The sequence below is a fragment of the Colossoma macropomum genome, unplaced genomic scaffold (genome assembly GCF_904425465.1).
Source record: "Colossoma macropomum unplaced genomic scaffold, Colossoma_macropomum, whole genome shotgun sequence".
NCBI lineage: Eukaryota > Metazoa > Chordata > Actinopteri > Characiformes > Serrasalmidae > Colossoma > Colossoma macropomum.
The window spans coordinates 8,703,555-8,721,465 of NW_023494793.1; the positions used below are offsets into that span (position 1 = coordinate 8,703,555).

The following is a 17,911-nucleotide window of genomic DNA, read 5'->3' on the forward strand; positions in this document are numbered from 1 at the left end:
TAGGCTGTTGCTGTGGTATCCTAGGTTGTTGCCAATGTGCTACTAAGCCATTGCTATGGTATCCCAAGTGGTTGCTAATATAAGTGTGTATGTGTGCTGGTATGGGAAATGGGAAAAAAATATGTTTAGACAAACGTTGTATAAAATCCGTATGTGCAATCAGTCCAGAAAGTACAAGTGCACCATTCCCATATATGCTCTACAACCCTGCAATGTTTTGTGGCTCTAGCTCAAAAACTGTGACCCATGAAGTTGGTACAAAATGCAGAATAGTACCATGAAGAAAAGGAAGCTAGCTTTGTCACGCCAATTTAATTATGCATTTAAAACAGAAATGTCCTCTATATAGATTATTCCGCCTCTTCTTGTACATGTGCATGTGATACCTGCGACATCTGACTGCGTGACTTTGGTCGTGAATTGTGCAGAATGAGTGTGGGAAACCCAGTAAACTCAGCAAACGATCAGTCAAATCTAATCATGCTAATATGATACTCATGGTTAAAGATCCCCATCTGAAGAAGGGAGAGCTCTAACCTGACCTAAACAGACCTGACTCAATTTTTATTCAGGAACAACTCTGTAACCATTACATATGTGTTTTAGAGAACAATACAGAAGTAAGGTTATGTGTAGTAAGATTACTTCTTTCCTTGAAGTAATGAGTAAAGTAATCCACACTGCCTAAGGCTGGAGTAAATAGGATTTTTGGTGGTTGAACACCACTGGAATTAGACTTTTGTCCAAGGTGGGTTTATTCCGTGTCCAAGAAGCCAGTAGACTTGTAGAACCAAGGGTGACCTATTCATGAATTAATGAGGTACAAATAAGCTGTTTTCAGCCTGTTGTGGGTTATTTGAACTGTGGCTTTTGTGGTTTTGGCATGGATGTTCTTCAGAAAAACACTGTTCTTTTGTCTAACCATATTGAGTCCATACTGTACCACCCTCTTTGAATCTCCAAACTAATCTTCTGGCTGTATTCAGGTTGACAGGCAAGAATTGGAACCCGCCTCTGGTGTGAGATCTATAGCGCCAGCATGCCACGCTCAAGCAATCTGTTTTGCAGAAGCGAGAGAGGTATTGTGCTTTCTCCTCACAACTTCTATCTGTAAACCTCTTGGTGGCATCCAGTCAGACTCTCTTCTTTATTTACTTTATCTTTCATGCAGACCTCCAGTTCCGAGTTTGACTGACAGAGTTTGCCCGACACTGCCCATACCATCATAACTGAGCACTCAACCAAGTGACACAAAAGGCTTTTGCGCTGCCTCAAGGGCTGAATGTAACACTGCTCTTGTCTATTTTTTTGTGAGACTTGAGAGACATCCACTGCAAAAGCCCACATTTATTCCTATCTCTGGCATACTAGCCTCCCTTTTGACCTCCTTCTTCTCTGCAGCCACCCCCCGAGGAATCAGCAGATGCTGATCCAGGTCACAGCAACAGTCTAGCTGCATTTGATCGTGGGATGGAGAATGATACAGGACTTTCTTTCTGACTGATTAATAAGGAACACATAAATGTCTTCTCACATCTGTTTACCATGACCACACATTCTCCTGCGTGGAGAATTTCACTCTTCTGCTGGGAGTGTGACAACACCAGTGACAGCCGCAATCTGTTCAGAAAATCTAAAACCACCAGGAGGCTTTTAATTACCAACAGTACTTGATTCTAGCTGCATCTTGGGCTTTGAAAACCATATATAAACCAAGATAAACATCTCTTTCCATTAAACCAACATTAAACATACATTTCCATATATTAATGATTTGCTAAGGCACAAATAAGCTGCGTTATTTTCCCCTTGGGGATCAGTGCATTAAAATGCATTGATCCCAAGGGGAAATTTTATTGTTCCAGTGAAGCTTTGTGCATAATATAGTGTACAGACACAGATTAAACATACAAGGAATAGGCATGCACATCAGAATCAGCCAAATTTGGAATCGGCAGAATTCGTCACTCTTGTGACGTAAATAACGTGAGCACGATAAGAACAATGCTTATGAATGCTGTTGTTATACTTATACTAAAATTTCGTAGTACAATTTTGCATGACACATTGTGCTGTATAGCCATATATTTTAATGAAATGTTTTATTTGATATCATGTTATTTACATAGGCATCTAATTTTTCATTTAAATATTGAAAATGCCAGTTTGGCCCATTAAAGAGCAAATAATATTATTTATGTTTAACTTGAACTAATAGAAACTACTGGAAACAGCTAGCATGTTTTATTTAGCCCACAGAACATGATAATTCATGGCCGGTGCATCAAGAAATAGGCAGACTTACAGTACAATGCAAAATAAAAAAAAGACCATTCTTCATTTGTTTAATATCCAGCCAAAACAGCCAATAAGTACACATTATTCAGTTTTCAGGAGATATTTCTGAGGAGATTATATATAAAATGTATAAGGAAGGGGAAAATGTATTAAAAGATACAGACAAAATAGGACTCCTAAACAACCACACAAGACCTGGTAGACCACCAAAACTGTCACCCTCAGATAAACAGTCGTTAAAGCTAAGCTTTTATGTTTGAGAGCTGATCTTGCTTAAGATCAGAAAGTCCACTGATGTTCACTGTAAAAATGGTATCTTGTCAAGCGACATTATCTTAAATCTAGACAATATATGTAATATCTCATGTTAAGATTGTTGTAAGCTTATAAGACTATTTGTCTTATTTATATACATTTTTTTTACTTGTAAATATTTTAAGTAATTTTATCAAGTAAAATTCTCTCATATTATTGGATATTTTTGATTCTTTCAAGCATATTTTTCGAAACAAGTAAAACTGAAAGGATGTGTAGCTGTCAATAAGCAGTTACTGAGAAAATGGACAAAAAGAAGAACATCAAACAAATCAAATCAAACAAAGAAGCTTCTGGTGTTCTCAGAAAAATGGCCTGACCAACCCAGAGTCCAGACCTCAACATCACTGAATGTGTTTGGGATTACTTGCAAAAAATGCAACCAACTTCTAAAACTGAACTTTGGAGATGTGAACAAATAACCCTGCAGAAGCAAGACTTCTGAAAAGAATAGAAGCAAAGGCCGGACACACTAAATATTGAAAATGAAGGTATCACATTTAGCTTATGTGTATTTATCTGTTAAATATGTTTCCTGTTTTTTTTCCTGACGCTGAAACATCAACAACTTGTACATAATAGCCATTCTGACTGGAAATAAACTAAACAAGGGGTGGTCATTGACTTGTGTACAGTACTGCGTGTGTAAGCATGTTTTATCTGAAGCGTAGTATAATGAAGTGTTCTTGCTTACAAATGAACACAGCATCAACCGCAGTGATGGAACATGTCCAGCAGTTTAGTGAGGTATTCCCATTTTCCTCACATGTTCTGCTGCTTCACAGACAGTACATAAAATGAGAACATTGGGCCAAATGAGCTGTAACATTTCTGTGTAAATGACATGTTAGCCGGCCACTCCCACTTGACCCAGTACAGAAACGTAACAGGACTTACTATAGCAGACAATAAAATGCTCACTATATGGCTTGTTATTGGCCCTACCAGGAGCTGCTGTCATCAGCTACACACCCATCAGCTATGCAGTACACCAGCAAACAGGGGCACAGTCGGCTCTCACACCTTATCTAGCACAGCACTCTCTTCACTCAGGCTGCCCTGTGGAGTTCCTCAGTGAGAGCAGCGAGGTGCACTCAGTGGGAATATATGTAGAGCGTCCACAGTAAGAGGAGGACAGGCGCAGCTGCGTTTGGGACGGGGTCTTTTTATGTCCTTCACAAAAGCAAATGGAACTAGCTCTAACTCAGCGCTCTCTCTGCTGGATCTGAGATTTTCTGCTTAACAGTAAGTGGTTATTTGGTAAAACGCGAGTGGATGAGCGCTATTTTGGGACACTGCGAAGGGAGCAGCGCGCTCAGGACTGGGACTACAGCAGCACAGCGACCGAAAACTGGCCGGATCAGGTTGCCAAAGCAGACATGAAGCCCTATTTCTTCTATTCCTCGCTGTTTTGGGTGCGCAAGAGAGCCCACTTCAAGTGTAGGTGACAAAATCAAGACAAAGCCCGATTCCTTTGTTTGGATGAAGTAGACATGCCCGCTGGACGTGCCGGAGCTCAGGTGGATGCGGTGAAGAAGCGCTGGTGTAGTTTTGTGGAGCGCTGCTTTGGACGCTGCGATGTATTCGGCTCTTTGCTTTGTTTGCCTTTGTCGCCTCTCTAGGCTAAACGAATATGCTCGCTGTACGGGACGAGGACTTCTGACGGACATATGATCTGATGGGAACCGACTCCTAACATCACTTTCTCCTCAAATCCTTTATCTCTTTGAGCTTTCCTGCTGGAGGGAAGGACCACTAGAATGCCTGAAGCCCTCTCCCCTGCCCAAGCCCTCTACATGGGCATGGAAGTGGTGATCGCCGTGTCCTCCGTTTTGGGGAACGTGATGGTAGTGTGGGCGGTGAAAATCAGCAAGTCTTTGAGGGACACCACTTTCTGCTTTATCGTGTCTTTGGCCGTGGCCGATATCGCCGTGGGCGCGCTGGTCATTCCGCTGGCGATCACCATCAGCATCGGGCTCCAGACGCACTTCTACAGCTGCCTGCTGGTGGCCTGCACCGTGCTCGTGCTCACCCAGAGCTCCATCCTCGCGCTGCTGGCTATCGCTATTGACCGATACCTAAGGGTCAAGATCCCAACCAGGTAACAAGAAAAAATGGAAGCCCTGAAAGTCAGTGGTTCTCAAGCCAGGGTCCAGGGTCCTCAGAGTAGGAATGATAAGCTGACCTTTACATTCTGAATGAAAACACTTAGAAGACCAGATCTTGGATCAGCCCCCTTTCTTTGGGACGCTTGATAAAGATAGGCCCTGGTTTTGGAGTAGCCCTGCTATGCACTCAGGAAGGGCTTTGCTAAGTAGTTGGTTAATTGGGTCAAGTACACTATGGGTGGGTTTTGAGGACATGGATTAAACCTGGTCTTTGTTTTAGTCATTAGTCTTAGGCTTAATCTCAGGGTGGGGAACTGGACCTCTGTGTCCAAAATATTGCAGACACCTGCTTATCCAATGTTCCTTCAGAATTTAAGGGGTTTGTCCCAGCTTTGCTCAGAACATTTTAGTAAATATGTAAGAACATTGCTGTGAGGATTTGATTTCATTCATTCAACGTGTTAGTGAGATCAGGTAAACCCTTAAAAAGATGGATCTTCAAGGGTTCTTTAGTCTTGGTTTTACATAGCACCATGAACACTCAAAGAACTATTTGCATGCTTAAACAGTTCTTTGCATGGTGAAATGGTTCTTCAGATAGATGGCGAGTGTGTTGTATATGGTTCTATATAGAAAGGGTTCTATATAGCACCAAAAAGGATTCTTGTAACAACAGCAGAACCCTTTTTGGTGCTATCTAGAACCCTTTTCAAAAAGGTTCTAGATAGCACCATCTTCAGAACAGATGTCAAGCTACACTCTTAAAAAATATGCTTCTTCAAGGGTTCTTTAGTAAAGACAATGGTTTTAGATAGAACCATGAACACTCCAAGAACCCTTTGCATGATTAAAGGTTTCTTTGCACTATGAAATGGTTCTTCAGATTGATGGAGAAGGTGCTGTATGTGGTTCTATATGGCACCAAAAGGGTTCTTCTATTATTAAAAGCTTGACATCATAACATTAGCAGAACCCTTTTCAAAAATGTTCTATAAAAAAAGAATTACAACACAAAACATGGTTTTGTATAGAACCACGGTCATTACTAAAGAACCCGTGAAGAACCAACTTTTTTAAGAGTGTGATAATGTTGGATGGTTAATTCTGCATCACAAACACCACTCCGGTTCAAGATATTCAAGATATTCAAAAGTGCTCCTTCAGTCCAGAAAACGCAGTTCCACTGCTCCACAGCCCAATGCTGGGGGGCTTTATACCCCTCTAGTGGATGCCTGTCATTTGGCATGGCTCATGTTTGGCTGCTCCAGAGCATCCAATTCTATTGGCTGTGCTTATCTATGGAGATTATACAAGCTGTGTCCTCTTAACTGAACGCCTGTGTCAGCAGTGGTTACACCTTAAAGTAGCTGAATTCACTAATTGGAAGGAGTGTCTGGATGTTTCTTGGCATATTGTGTATGTTAGAACACAGAAAACAAGAAAAAGAAGAAATTCTACAGTGGCTGATGAGACACAACGTATTGCAGAATAAAAAAACAAGCTGCAAACGCAGAAAACACTTTTATCAAAATGACTACTCCAGCGCTATATTTTACAAACAAGCTGCAAACACTGAAAGCACATGCAACTTCAGAAATGCCAATCACAACACAACAGAAATGTTTCTGAAGAACACTCAGAGATGATGGAATCATTCAAACCAACAATATAGCAATAACTCAAACATTCAAAATAGCAATATCACATATGACCGATAGCTATTATAGTAGAGGAGAGTGGGGTAAGATGAGCCAGTTTACCTATCATCTGTATCTGTGCAACCAAGCAAAAATTTTGTTATGTGACCCTAAATTTTGTTTACATTCTCCATTTTCATCTTGCTGTGGAAAGTAATAACCATGTGGATGAAGTAGTAAGCCTATTTTTTTTTACAAATAAAAAAGTTTTTTTGCCTGTCAAAAGTTTTTTAGGGTATATTGGTTATAATATGGTTATACTGGTTATAATCATTGGTTTATCTCAGTTTAAAAAGTTATATCAGACGTCTTGATGAACTGTAAGTATGAAAAACGTGAATTAACAAAAGTGTAGCTCTGGGTTGCTGGACTAAGCACTTTTTTCCAAAATGGTGGCTGTGGCAAAATGAGCCAGAGCTTTGGGGGTGAGTTTAACCTGAGGTTCATCTTACTCCCTCATGTTTACAAGACGTTAAGTCAAATCTTTGGTGTTTCAATTAGTGTTGCATCTTAATAATGAATGACTGTCATTATATTTCGTATTTAAGATAAAGCCTAACAGCTGTCATTCCATGTAATTACAGAAGAAAGGCAGTGAAAAGCAGCGCATGTAGCCCTAGTGTTTGTTTATCTTCTTGTGGCTGACACAAAAGCATCACTCTTGTTTTGCCATTTTGATGCACATACGACATGTTACAGTTTATGTCCTTGGCTACAAAGTTTGCATTTATATGGATATTCAGAACATTTTGAGATGTTTATGTTTCTCGGCTAAAAGGCTCTCTGTGGTCTTATCAACTCCTGTCATGATTTTCCATCATAGATATTCCATCCCCTTTGAGAGTCTTCCAGAAACGTTTCTGTTGTATTCTGCTGTGTTGTGACTGGCTTTGCAGTGTTTCTGAAGTTGCATGTGTTTTCTGTTTTTGCAGTGCTTTTGTGAAATGTAGTTCAGTCCATTTTGATGAAAGTGCTTTCTGAGTTTGCAGTGCGTTTATGAGTTTGCAACACCTTTTTCGTTATTCTGTGCACTGGGTCTTATAGGTCACTGTAAAAATTTCCCTATTAAATCAATTGCTGAGATGTAAACAAAGCCATTCACTGGTTTGATGTGAAATTGTTCACTGTAGGGAGTTTACCAGCTCAGATTTCTTTACAGCGGTGGTGATAAAAAACAGGTGTCAGAATAATTATAATGCAAATTTAGCCATTTTATTTGCCTTACAATGCCCTGCGTGTATCTCTCCAACACAAATGGCTTTTACAACTAGGCCAAACTTGATCTTAAAACTATCACAAAACAAAGTATCGGGTGTCATGCAATGTATTTGTAACCATTTGCTGTAATAGCTTTCTGTGACGCTGTAGGGGCATTAAATGTTTCAGACATCTGGTTCTTATCACCACTGCTTTGAACAATTCTGACTCGGCTTCTCTTGAATGGAGCATTTCACATAAAACCACTAGGAATGAATGTTTACACACACACACACACACACACACATTATGTAAGCCAGTAATTGATGCAAAAATTTAGAAAAGTTCCCTTAGGGTGACTGAGGTGCTTTAGTAACCAGTTCTCGAAAAGTTGCAAAGTTTATAATAGTGACATTCATCATGCTGCTGGCTCATCTATGAGGGACACCGAGGCAAAGAAGATGGAAGTTGAGCTAATGCTAGCTATGCAGTTTTCTTTGTGCAGTGCTGATGTGTTCAGGTCATGTAGGAATGAGTGATGCAGGTTGGGAAGTGAAGCGGGACTGGCTATATTTAGACATACTTCACCTTAAGAATTTCAAAGGGCCAGTCTGATAGACCCAGATTCAGCCTAAACTTGGACTAAAAAGGATTGTCAATTGTGAATCATTGTTGGCACTGCAAATTATTCTAAATCTAGACTTAATCTCTGTGTGGAAAAGCACCTGAAAAAGTTTGCACTGTTAAACTAAAACTGAATTCTTATCTGGCTCCATATACTTAGACCACGGCAACTTGCGCATTGCATTCTTATTTGACATGGTCATCTGTAGTCTAAGACAATACAGCACTGCAAATTTGTATGCATATCCTCAAATGACCTATATTGGTGCAATCATGTAACAGTGGTATTACACCTAAAATGATGAAACCATGAAGCAATAGTGTTAGCAGCTGCACCTTTTAGGTGCCCTTTCCAGTGGGTTAATTAGAGTAGACAGAGAATAGAAAGAGAACAAACATAGCAGAGTGGAAAAGACACAGCATATAAGTGATTTATGCTCAGGAACTGGATGGTTATTGGTGATGGACTGAGTTGCTGACTTGCAGGGTAGCAGGTTGATTTTCCCTGACCACGAAGTGATGTACTTAACCCCACTGAACCCTTAACCTTTACCCATTAGGACACAGGACTTGGCTGTAGGACAGAAAGACAAATGAAGCAAATAACTGTCACCTGAATGAACAAACTGAATACATTACATTTTTTTTTCCTGCTAATCCACAATCTTACTCACCATGGTCCATTTGTTGACCCTTTAACCTGCATTATTCACCATGAAATAAGACAATTTAGACTAAAGGTGCAAATAAACAGAAAGAGCCATGCCACTAACTGCCCCTCAGGCTCACCTCTACCAAAATGCCACTGTCTCATCTTTAATGGCATGACTGCCAGACATAACCTTTTGATCCAAAATACACCATATGCTACGTGCTCTGCAATCCAACAGCCATGCATTTCTGAGGAGCTGTCGTGCTCTAAATATACTTCTCTTTGATGTGCCTGTGAGTGAACAAACTTATCTTATGCTGCATAAATTGCATTAGGATGAAGCAGCATTTAAACGGAGATGGAGGAATAATAAGTACAAGTCATAAATAACAACATATGGCAGATGAATTGGGCCAATGCAAACTACAGTGCTGAGCGTACATGAGTAATTCACGGTATAATCATTAATGATTAATTCATGATGTATTGATGGAGAATAAAATATAGTCATTAATTATGCTTCATTAAACCCAACTGTTTTCTGCAATTCATCAGAATAAATTTCTTATGCCCTATTATGGTTTATTATCACAGACACTGGCCTGTAGACATTCAAGAGGAAGTTGAAGTGAAGGGTAACGCTCAGAAAGGAGGAGAAAGAGTGAATAAGTGTTTTTTCCAACTATTCAATCTGATGCATAATTGACAATGCTGCTTTCTGAAACCCAGACACACAACTGTCAACGCCTGACATTGCTATGTCTGCAAGTATTGTTGCTTATTCAACAAGATGCATCTGTAGTCACTGTGGCTTAATGAACCAACAAGCAGAATGCACATCAGTTAGCAGACTGAAAGCGATGCATAAAACATTTAATGACAAGATGTCAACTGGAAAGTTATGTAGGGTGTTTTAGCCCTCCAGTGTCCCAATGGCTCCTTGAAATGCCTCTTACTTTTTACATTTTGTTAAATTATTTTTCACTCATAGCTCCTTCAAATAAGCAGAGAAATTCTGTTAAAAGTGGGGACTATAAATTTTCAATCAATACCTCATTTGTGTTTGTAAGCAGAGGGAGGGCATTAAATTTTGATGATGATCTGAATTTAAAAATTGTACACACAGTCATGCTTGTCATTTCTCGACACTGAAACCAATAAAAATGCCGTTCATAATGTGAAGGTGAATGTAACTAGAAGGGGAAGTTGGCTTGACACAGCCATTGCTATGGAATCCCAAGTCATTGCTAAGGTGTTGCTAGGCCATCGCTATATTATCCTAGGTGGTTTCTAAGGTCTTGCTAGGCCATTGCTATGGCATCCCAGGTGGTTGTTAAGGTGTTGCTTGGCTGTCACTATGGTATCCAAGGAGGGTCCTAAGGCCTATGCTATCCCAGGTGGTTAATAAGTTGTTGGGCCATTGTTATAGTATCCCAGCTGGTTAATAAAATGTTACTAGGCTATTACTATCCTGTATTAAGTGGTTGCTAAGGGTTTGCTTAGCTGTATCTTTGGTATCCCAAGCAGTTGCTAGTGTGTGTATAAATCTGTTCTAGAAGGTTTGTGAATTTTTATGTAATCTCTAGGAAGGTCACTGTAAGAGACGTCCATTCTGACATCATTTGTGGTAGTAAGATTTCTGAGCAAAAACACGCATTTGAACAAACTCTGTACGAAAAAACATACGTGATTAGTCCGAAAAAGCACAAGTGCACTATTCCTGTGTAAGCTGTGTGATCTCGCAAAGTTTCGTGATTCGTTCTAGACTGAAAACTGTGACTTGTGAAAATGACATAAAAAAAGTTTAGAATAATAATGAGAGGAAGATAACAAAGAACTGTAAGTTGGCTTTGTCAAGCCAACTTAATTACATTTAAATAGTATAACAGTAGTAAAAATGCTAGACTTCCAGAGGATAAATACATGTAGAAATAAGATGTTGTTATAATCAAATCTTGTATCAAATCTAATCAAATCTTTTTTTACACCACGTCAGCTGCCCTTTGTGTCATTTGAATATTTCATGATGAATAAAAAGAAATCGACCAAAATAATACAGAATAAAAATTAGTTACATTAAAGGACATTAAAATTAAGAACGTTTTATATCTTCTCCTGTACCATTTCAGAGAGAAGTTTTGTTATGACAGTGATCAGATGCTCTCTAGCTTCTGCACAAGTTAGCTGTTCAGTTATAAAAAGTCTTTTTAAGACAAGAACATCACTGTCCTATTCTTAAATGAAAAGTGACATCATTAAAGAAAGAACATACTGTGGGGAAGTTTAAGTGTCTAATATTATACAGGGTGACGGCAGTAGAGGAGAAACTGCCATCAGGCTGCCAAGAAATTAGTGGTCTCCTTGTGATTTGGAGAGGCAGATGTGCCTCATTAGAAGAGAAGGCAGGACTCTTTAGAATCCAGTAAGGAGAAAGCACCAGGCTGAAAAGCAGAGAATGTTGTTGTTATGGATTACACAAGTAACGAAGTGTAATTCATCCTTTTCTTGTTGAAGTGCAACTAAAAAAGCTTTGCTATTCACCTGCACATGGCCATTTTTATAAAAATAAGACGTAAAAAATCAGGGCATATTTCATATTAAGGCAGTTCTTGGAGTTACAGCCTATTCAGTTATTCAAGAGGAAAACAGACTTTCATGTACATATTGGCTGATGCAGATACATAAACGTTTTTTAAAAATTTGAAATTGGGACTAGATCCACCTAGCTTAGAATTAATGAAAAATATAGCAGTTATTTCTGTAGGGTTACAGATGCGGGGAAATAAATAAAATATAGATATTTTAGCAAAGTTAAACAGCGTTGGTGAAATACTCAGTTTTCTGGAATACAATAAATATATAATGAAATATTGCAGTATCAGTGAAATTGGAACATCTGTCTGATGCCAGTAATATTTTTTTATGTAAATATCTATTGACAATGAAATAATTCTGAAATCACTGTGCATGCCTACACTGTTCTTTTATAAAGAAAATGGTTCTATACAGAACCATGAACACTCAAGAACCCTATGTATGATTAACTGGTTCTTTGCATGGTGAAAGTGTTCTTCAAATTGATGGAGAATGTGCTGTAGATGGTTCTATACAGCACCAAAAAGGGTTCTTCTATTGTTACAAGCCTTACATCGTAACAATAGAAGAACCCTTTTTGGTGCTATATAGAGGCCTTTTCAAAAAGGTTCTAGATAGAACCATCTACAGTACATTCTCCATCAATCTGAAAAACCCTTTCTCCACAACCATTTAATCATGCACAGGGTTCTTTGAGTGTTTATGGTTCTATATAGAACCATTTTCTTTACTAAATAACACTTGACAAACCATCTCTTTGGCAGAGCAGTGAAGTATTAGATAAGTCTCATTCATATTGTGAAGTCCTCACTAAGTTACCAATTAACTGACAGATCCTGTTTTGTCATATAGGCCCTCAAGTGTCTTCATTATGCTTCTGATTACTGCACCAAACAATCAAAAGGACAAGTTGTCTTGTTTATATGCATTTTTTTTTGTTCTTTTTTGCATCTTTAATTTCTGTTTAATTTTACACCAGCTTAAGCAGCATCCACAATTTATTCTGCTTTTTAAATAAACATGATTTCTGATGAATCGAGTATCACATCAGCATATTCTAACCTCTTCATTTTCAGCAAAGTCATTTATCTGCAAATCAAATTAGGCGAGTCAGGAGAGGGCAGGTACTTTTATCGTAGATTCAATTACACAAAATACACAGGGAATGGAAAAAGAAATAGCCTACAAATAGCTCCCAGATCAGAAAGCACATCTCACTCCAGAGGGAGATCCATTTGGTGAAGTGTATGTGTAACTAAAGCAATCTTCTGGATGATGGAACTTTGCCTTGTTCAGAGGAAATGATTCCAGTAAGATAGTGGCTGAGAAAAGAGAGCTGTTTTGTTCTGGGGCAGGAGCCTTCTCTACAGTATCACATTACATTAGCCCCCTGGAAGCTATTAGTGGTTCTGTCAGCAACAGTTGTAGTTGACCCTTAAAGGGTAACATGGATATTTTGGAAAATAACAGCACGTCTCACTTGTTTGTTGGGTAGTAAGTGCATGCATACACTTGCCATGACCTCGTTGGTTCTATTCATCTTTATAAACGCAGCCAAGAGGCCTTGAGTATATCGAGCATTTCAAAACATGATAAATCTAAATGCCAATATTTTAGGAAGGCAACAAATGGTTCTCCTACAAGGATAGTCGCTGCAGAAACATGGGCTGGAAGATTTATTGTGAATGACTGATAATTCTTATCAATGACACCAAGGCTAAATAACATCTCTTTTCTTACTCTTGCAGCTACAAGCGAGTGGTCACTCCAAGACGAGCTGGATTAGCAGTGGTCGTTTGCTGGACAGTGGCTTTCATAGTTGGCCTGACTCCTATGCTGGGCTGGAACAATTTACACAACCTGCAGCAAAAGAACGGCTCACTAAGCCCAGACCTCATCATCACGTGCCAGTTTGAGAACGTCATCAGCATGCAGTACATGGTTTACTTCAACTTCTTCGGCTGGGTGCTTCCACCACTGCTGCTCATGCTGGCCATCTACGCAGAGATCTTCTACATGATCCACAAGCAGCTGAACAAAAAAGTGAGTACGAGCCACACTGACCCGAACAAGTACTATGACAAGGAACTGAAACTGGCCAAGTCTCTCGCACTCGTCCTGTTCCTGTTTGCGGTCAGTTGGCTCCCGCTGCATATCCTGAACTGCATCACTCTCTTCTGCCCCGACTGTGAGAAGCCAATGTTCCTCATCTACATCGCCATCTTGCTCACTCACGGCAACTCGGCGGTCAACCCCATAGTCTACGCGTTCCGCATCAAGAAGTTCCGCATGGCCTTCCAAAGGATCTGGAAGCAGTACTTCTGCTGTAAGGAGGCTCCTCCAATCGAGACCCAAATGAGTGAAAGACTGGACAAGGACCACTACAGTCCTCAGCCTGTAATTCCACTGGAGCACAATAACATTTGACTGGAAGCCCCAGGGGAACTCGCTGAGCAGACTGACTACGTTGGCTACTCTTAGTAACGTCTATTTTGAATGTAAATCAGCGCTTTGTCTGCACATGCCGCTGACTGCTGTCGTCAGAGCGTGCCCCCATTATGGGATTATTATGAAACATTATCGCTCCACTTGGAGACGAGAGAGAACGAGTAGACAGTGGAATTAAATCATATAGAGAGGGAATCTGAGATACGGCATACTGGAAATGAGACGGTTTTAATTTAATACTTATGAAAAATGTTTACTAGATCAAAGGCATCCGAGATAAAACCACAGGGAAACTAAACTAGCCTACAGGTATCATACAAGTAGAAAAAAAGAAAAACACTGAAGGCTTTGCACCACTGTGCCATCCAGAATGTGCAATACTGTCTCAAACTCATTACGAAATGCTATAATCACTATGAATTTGAATTTGTCAGAGAACAAATTTAATGAGTAAATGTGAATGTATACAGAATACACTGATAATAATAAAAAAGTAGTCAGTTTTAAGCAGTTGACACACTGAACCTTCAGTTCAGAAAACTGAGAGAACATTAGGAATAATGAAGAAATTCTCTATAGTTTTAGAGTTTTCTGTTTCCTTGTTGCTCAGCATATTTGAGCCAATATAGCTGCAAAAGTCAGAGACCATTAAGTGCAAGGTATTCATTTTTTAGTGAAAAACAGAAAACATATATTTAACAGGAAATCAGCAGTTTAGAGCCGTTTAGAAAATGTGTGTGTGTGTGTTGCCTCCACTCTTTGCTTTCATTAGAGATTTCATTTGTTTCAGAACATTCAGTTTTTTAAAGAAATCTGCAGGGATATTTTTCCACACGTCCAAAGTTCAGTCTTAGAAGTCTTTTCTGTTTCTTATAATCCACGTAACCCCAAATACAGATTTAGAACCATTAGTTCACAAGAAACTTTCAGACTCATAATGTTGAGCTGTGTTCTCACAGATGGAAACTCCTGTGGATTGTTTCAGATCTGAAGCAAGAGTGGAGCTTGATTTCCTCCTCTCTCTCAAAGATGAAAGCTTTAAGTACTGTTTATCTGATGATGATAGTTTTGGTGGTCTACCAGGTCTTGCACAGATGTCAAGAGTCTCAATTTCTCTAAATCTTTTCAATCATTTTTTTTTAAATCCAGGTTTTCGGAAAGCCCTGTTATGTCACTTATCCTTTCTTACTAAAGCAGATTATCTCCTGAAAAATGAATGACATGTAGCTGTTTTGACTGCAACATGAATAAATGAAGGATGGTCTCTGACTTTTGCACAGTACTGTAGTTTATTTATATATTTAATTATATAATTATAATAATATCTAAATAAGGGCTGCCCAGTTAACCATGTACAAGCTGAAATCACAAATGTGGCTTGCATTTATAAAATGTTTATAGCGGAAGGCCACTATTAATGTCTTTCTTAAATAATATAACCACCAAAGTATAATACAGAATTGAAATTTTAAAAAATAAATATTCAAAACAGTTTACTGACATTTATAACTGTATCCCTCGGCCTCTTTCTGAGGGCCTCTTGCCATCTTTCATGGAAACCAGGGTCAATCAGAACTAGGCCTGGGTGCATCCTATCAGAGTAAAGTAGGCAGGGAAGGGGGAGGGGATATGTAGTGCTCAAACCCAAGCACAGCTGAGTGGGCTTTTTCCGAAAGTTGCTTATAAATTTTAGGGGTTGTGATTTTTGTGGTTTATTTCGTTACAAGCCTGATTTGAGAACTTTACCTGAGCCCAACCAAACTGTGCAGTGTAATTAGACCTCTGCAGTGTCAAGGCTTTTCAAAATATTAAAGTAAAAAACAGAATCAAATCTTGACCTCAGAATTGCAAACTGTGTCCCTAATACCCACTGCCTTACTATGGAGTACTTCTTATTACAAACGCCATTACTCTTTGAAAGAGTGCAACACAGATGAACATTAAAGGCAAATTCCACCAATTGTTCAAAATTTCTGCATAATTAAATGGTTAAGATGTAAACAATGGGACTCATTCACCAACCATTCTTGAAACCCACTTACGCAGTTTTCACGAAGATTCTGACATTCACCAGTGTTTTCTTATTTGGGATTTGTTCCTAGGTGAGATCAGAATCTACACACACTCAAGAGCACAAAGGTGTGAACAATTCTGCGGTTTAACCCTTTGTGGTGGGTGAACCCACCGCAAAACTGATTTTTTTAATCAATACAGCCATAACAATTTATGTAAAAATACCAGATGTTTAAAATATCACAAATTGCCAGTGTAGGGTTCTCCTTTAGCAGCTCTAGCCAGTCAGCAGCCTGTCCATGTTGTCCACCCTCACACACACGCACAAATATACAAACACACACACACACAGACACACACACATTAACAGCAGGCCATGTAGGAGGAGAACAGAGTGAAGGGACACAGCACCTCCACACTTTTATTCCCTGCGGGTTCATCCCAACACCATATGTGTAATATAAATGTGTGGGGGGTGTACAGTGTAAAGTCACCTAAAATGTGTTATTTTATATGGTCTTTACAGAAAATGAGCAAAGACCAAGGAATCTGAGGTTGAAATGATAGTAAATCGCATCATTTTTTTCTTTTGGTAAACATTGAAAATGGGTCCCTCAGACCCCAACACCACACATGTCATGAATCTGTCGTAGACCTTTTCTTAGCATCTTTCTGAAGAACAAATGTAAGAAAAAAACTTAGAAAGATATTGATGAATGAGGCCCAGTGTTGTTTAGAATGGATTTGGTCTGAAATGCACCATGTTAAAGAAATTTAGTCAGAATTTGTCAGAGTGGTGGTGATAGGAACCAGACGTCCAAAGTATTTAATGCTGCTAATACCTACCTACACAGAAAGTTGTTACATTAAATAGTTACAAATGTGTAGCTTGATATGTTGGCTGACATATTATTTTATGATTGTTACTACTATTTTACCATTAACAGCATTACGTATATAAACTCTGAATACATACATAGATCCACTGGTGGTTTTGCATGGTAAACAAAATTGGCTACATTTGAGTTGCAGACATCACCACCACTCTGAGTTTCTGTAGAATGCACCATTTCACACCAAAACTCCCTGAATGATTTTGTTTCTCAACCACTGAATTATGCAGAAATCTTGCAAAATTGATGGAAGTCCCTTTTAACTTGTGGTCAGGGTGTAATACATCACTAGTCATAAGCCGTGACTATCAGTATAATTATTATTAATCGTTATTAATCGCACTCACAATATTAATCAAAATAAAAGCAAATGTTTTTTTTTTGTCCAAATTATGCAGCCCTAATATATATACTCAGAGAAGAAAATATACAGGCGTATGCCTTGGGGAACTAATGGAGGAGAGGAAAATATACAGGCAGCTGGAACAGGTTTTTATAGCCAGTGAAGATTCTCTTGCCTTTCAGCTATGAGTGCATGTGTGTGTGTGTGTGTGTGTGTGTGTGTCTGTAAGTGTGTGTATGCACAAGGGACAGAGAGTGCATGTATGAGTGCTAGTGCTGGATGACTGCAGGAAAAGAAGGGAAGAGTCAATTATTATTTATCTAGCTTTTGTGTCCAGAGAACAGCAGCTAGCATTTGGTTAATTTGACCTTCCTTTGCAAATGTTATCAAACCTGCATAATTTAAAGTGGTCGCTGGGTTTAAACCATAGTTAATTATATAATCCAAGCAGTATTATACAATTTGTACATGTTCTCTCTAAAATCCCCCGAGCTATATAACTTTGAAGGGAACATCAGAGTCATGTATTGTCATTTTAAGCCTATTTTCTGCATAGGAGCTACATGCTGTGTTCATACTGAAAAAAAAAAAACAAAACAAAAACATTCTGTGAAAGACTAGGACGCTTCTAAAGCATTGCAAGATTTATTATCTACACACTGATAAAAGCTCTTCAAATAATGCACTTATCAACAGATGCCTCGCCCGTACAAAAAAAACAAAAAACA

The 17,911-nt window shown here is 39.0% G+C and overlaps 1 protein-coding gene across 1 annotated transcript; it reads left to right on the plus strand.

Moving 5' to 3' along the window:
• The first annotated feature begins 3,632 nt into the window (after window positions 1-3,632).
• adora1b (adenosine A1 receptor b) lies at window positions 3,633-15,203 on the plus strand. Its single transcript, XM_036578389.1, has 2 exons — window positions 3,633-4,714; window positions 13,235-15,203. The coding sequence occupies exons 1-2, from the start codon at window positions 4,374-4,376 to the stop codon at window positions 13,911-13,913; spliced, it is 1,020 nt and encodes a 339-aa protein (XP_036434282.1). The 5' UTR covers window positions 3,633-4,373; the 3' UTR covers window positions 13,914-15,203.
• Window positions 15,204-17,911: the final 2,708 nt, after the last annotated feature.

Coding starts and splice junctions, on each gene's coding strand:
- adora1b (XM_036578389.1), top strand. CDS start 4,374: ATGCCTGAAGCCCTCTCCCCTGCCCAAGCCCTCTACATGGGCATGGAA. Junction 4,715..13,234: donor AGGGTCAAGATCCCAACCAG/GTAACAAGAAAA, acceptor TTACTCTTGCAG/CTACAAGCGAGTGGTCACTC.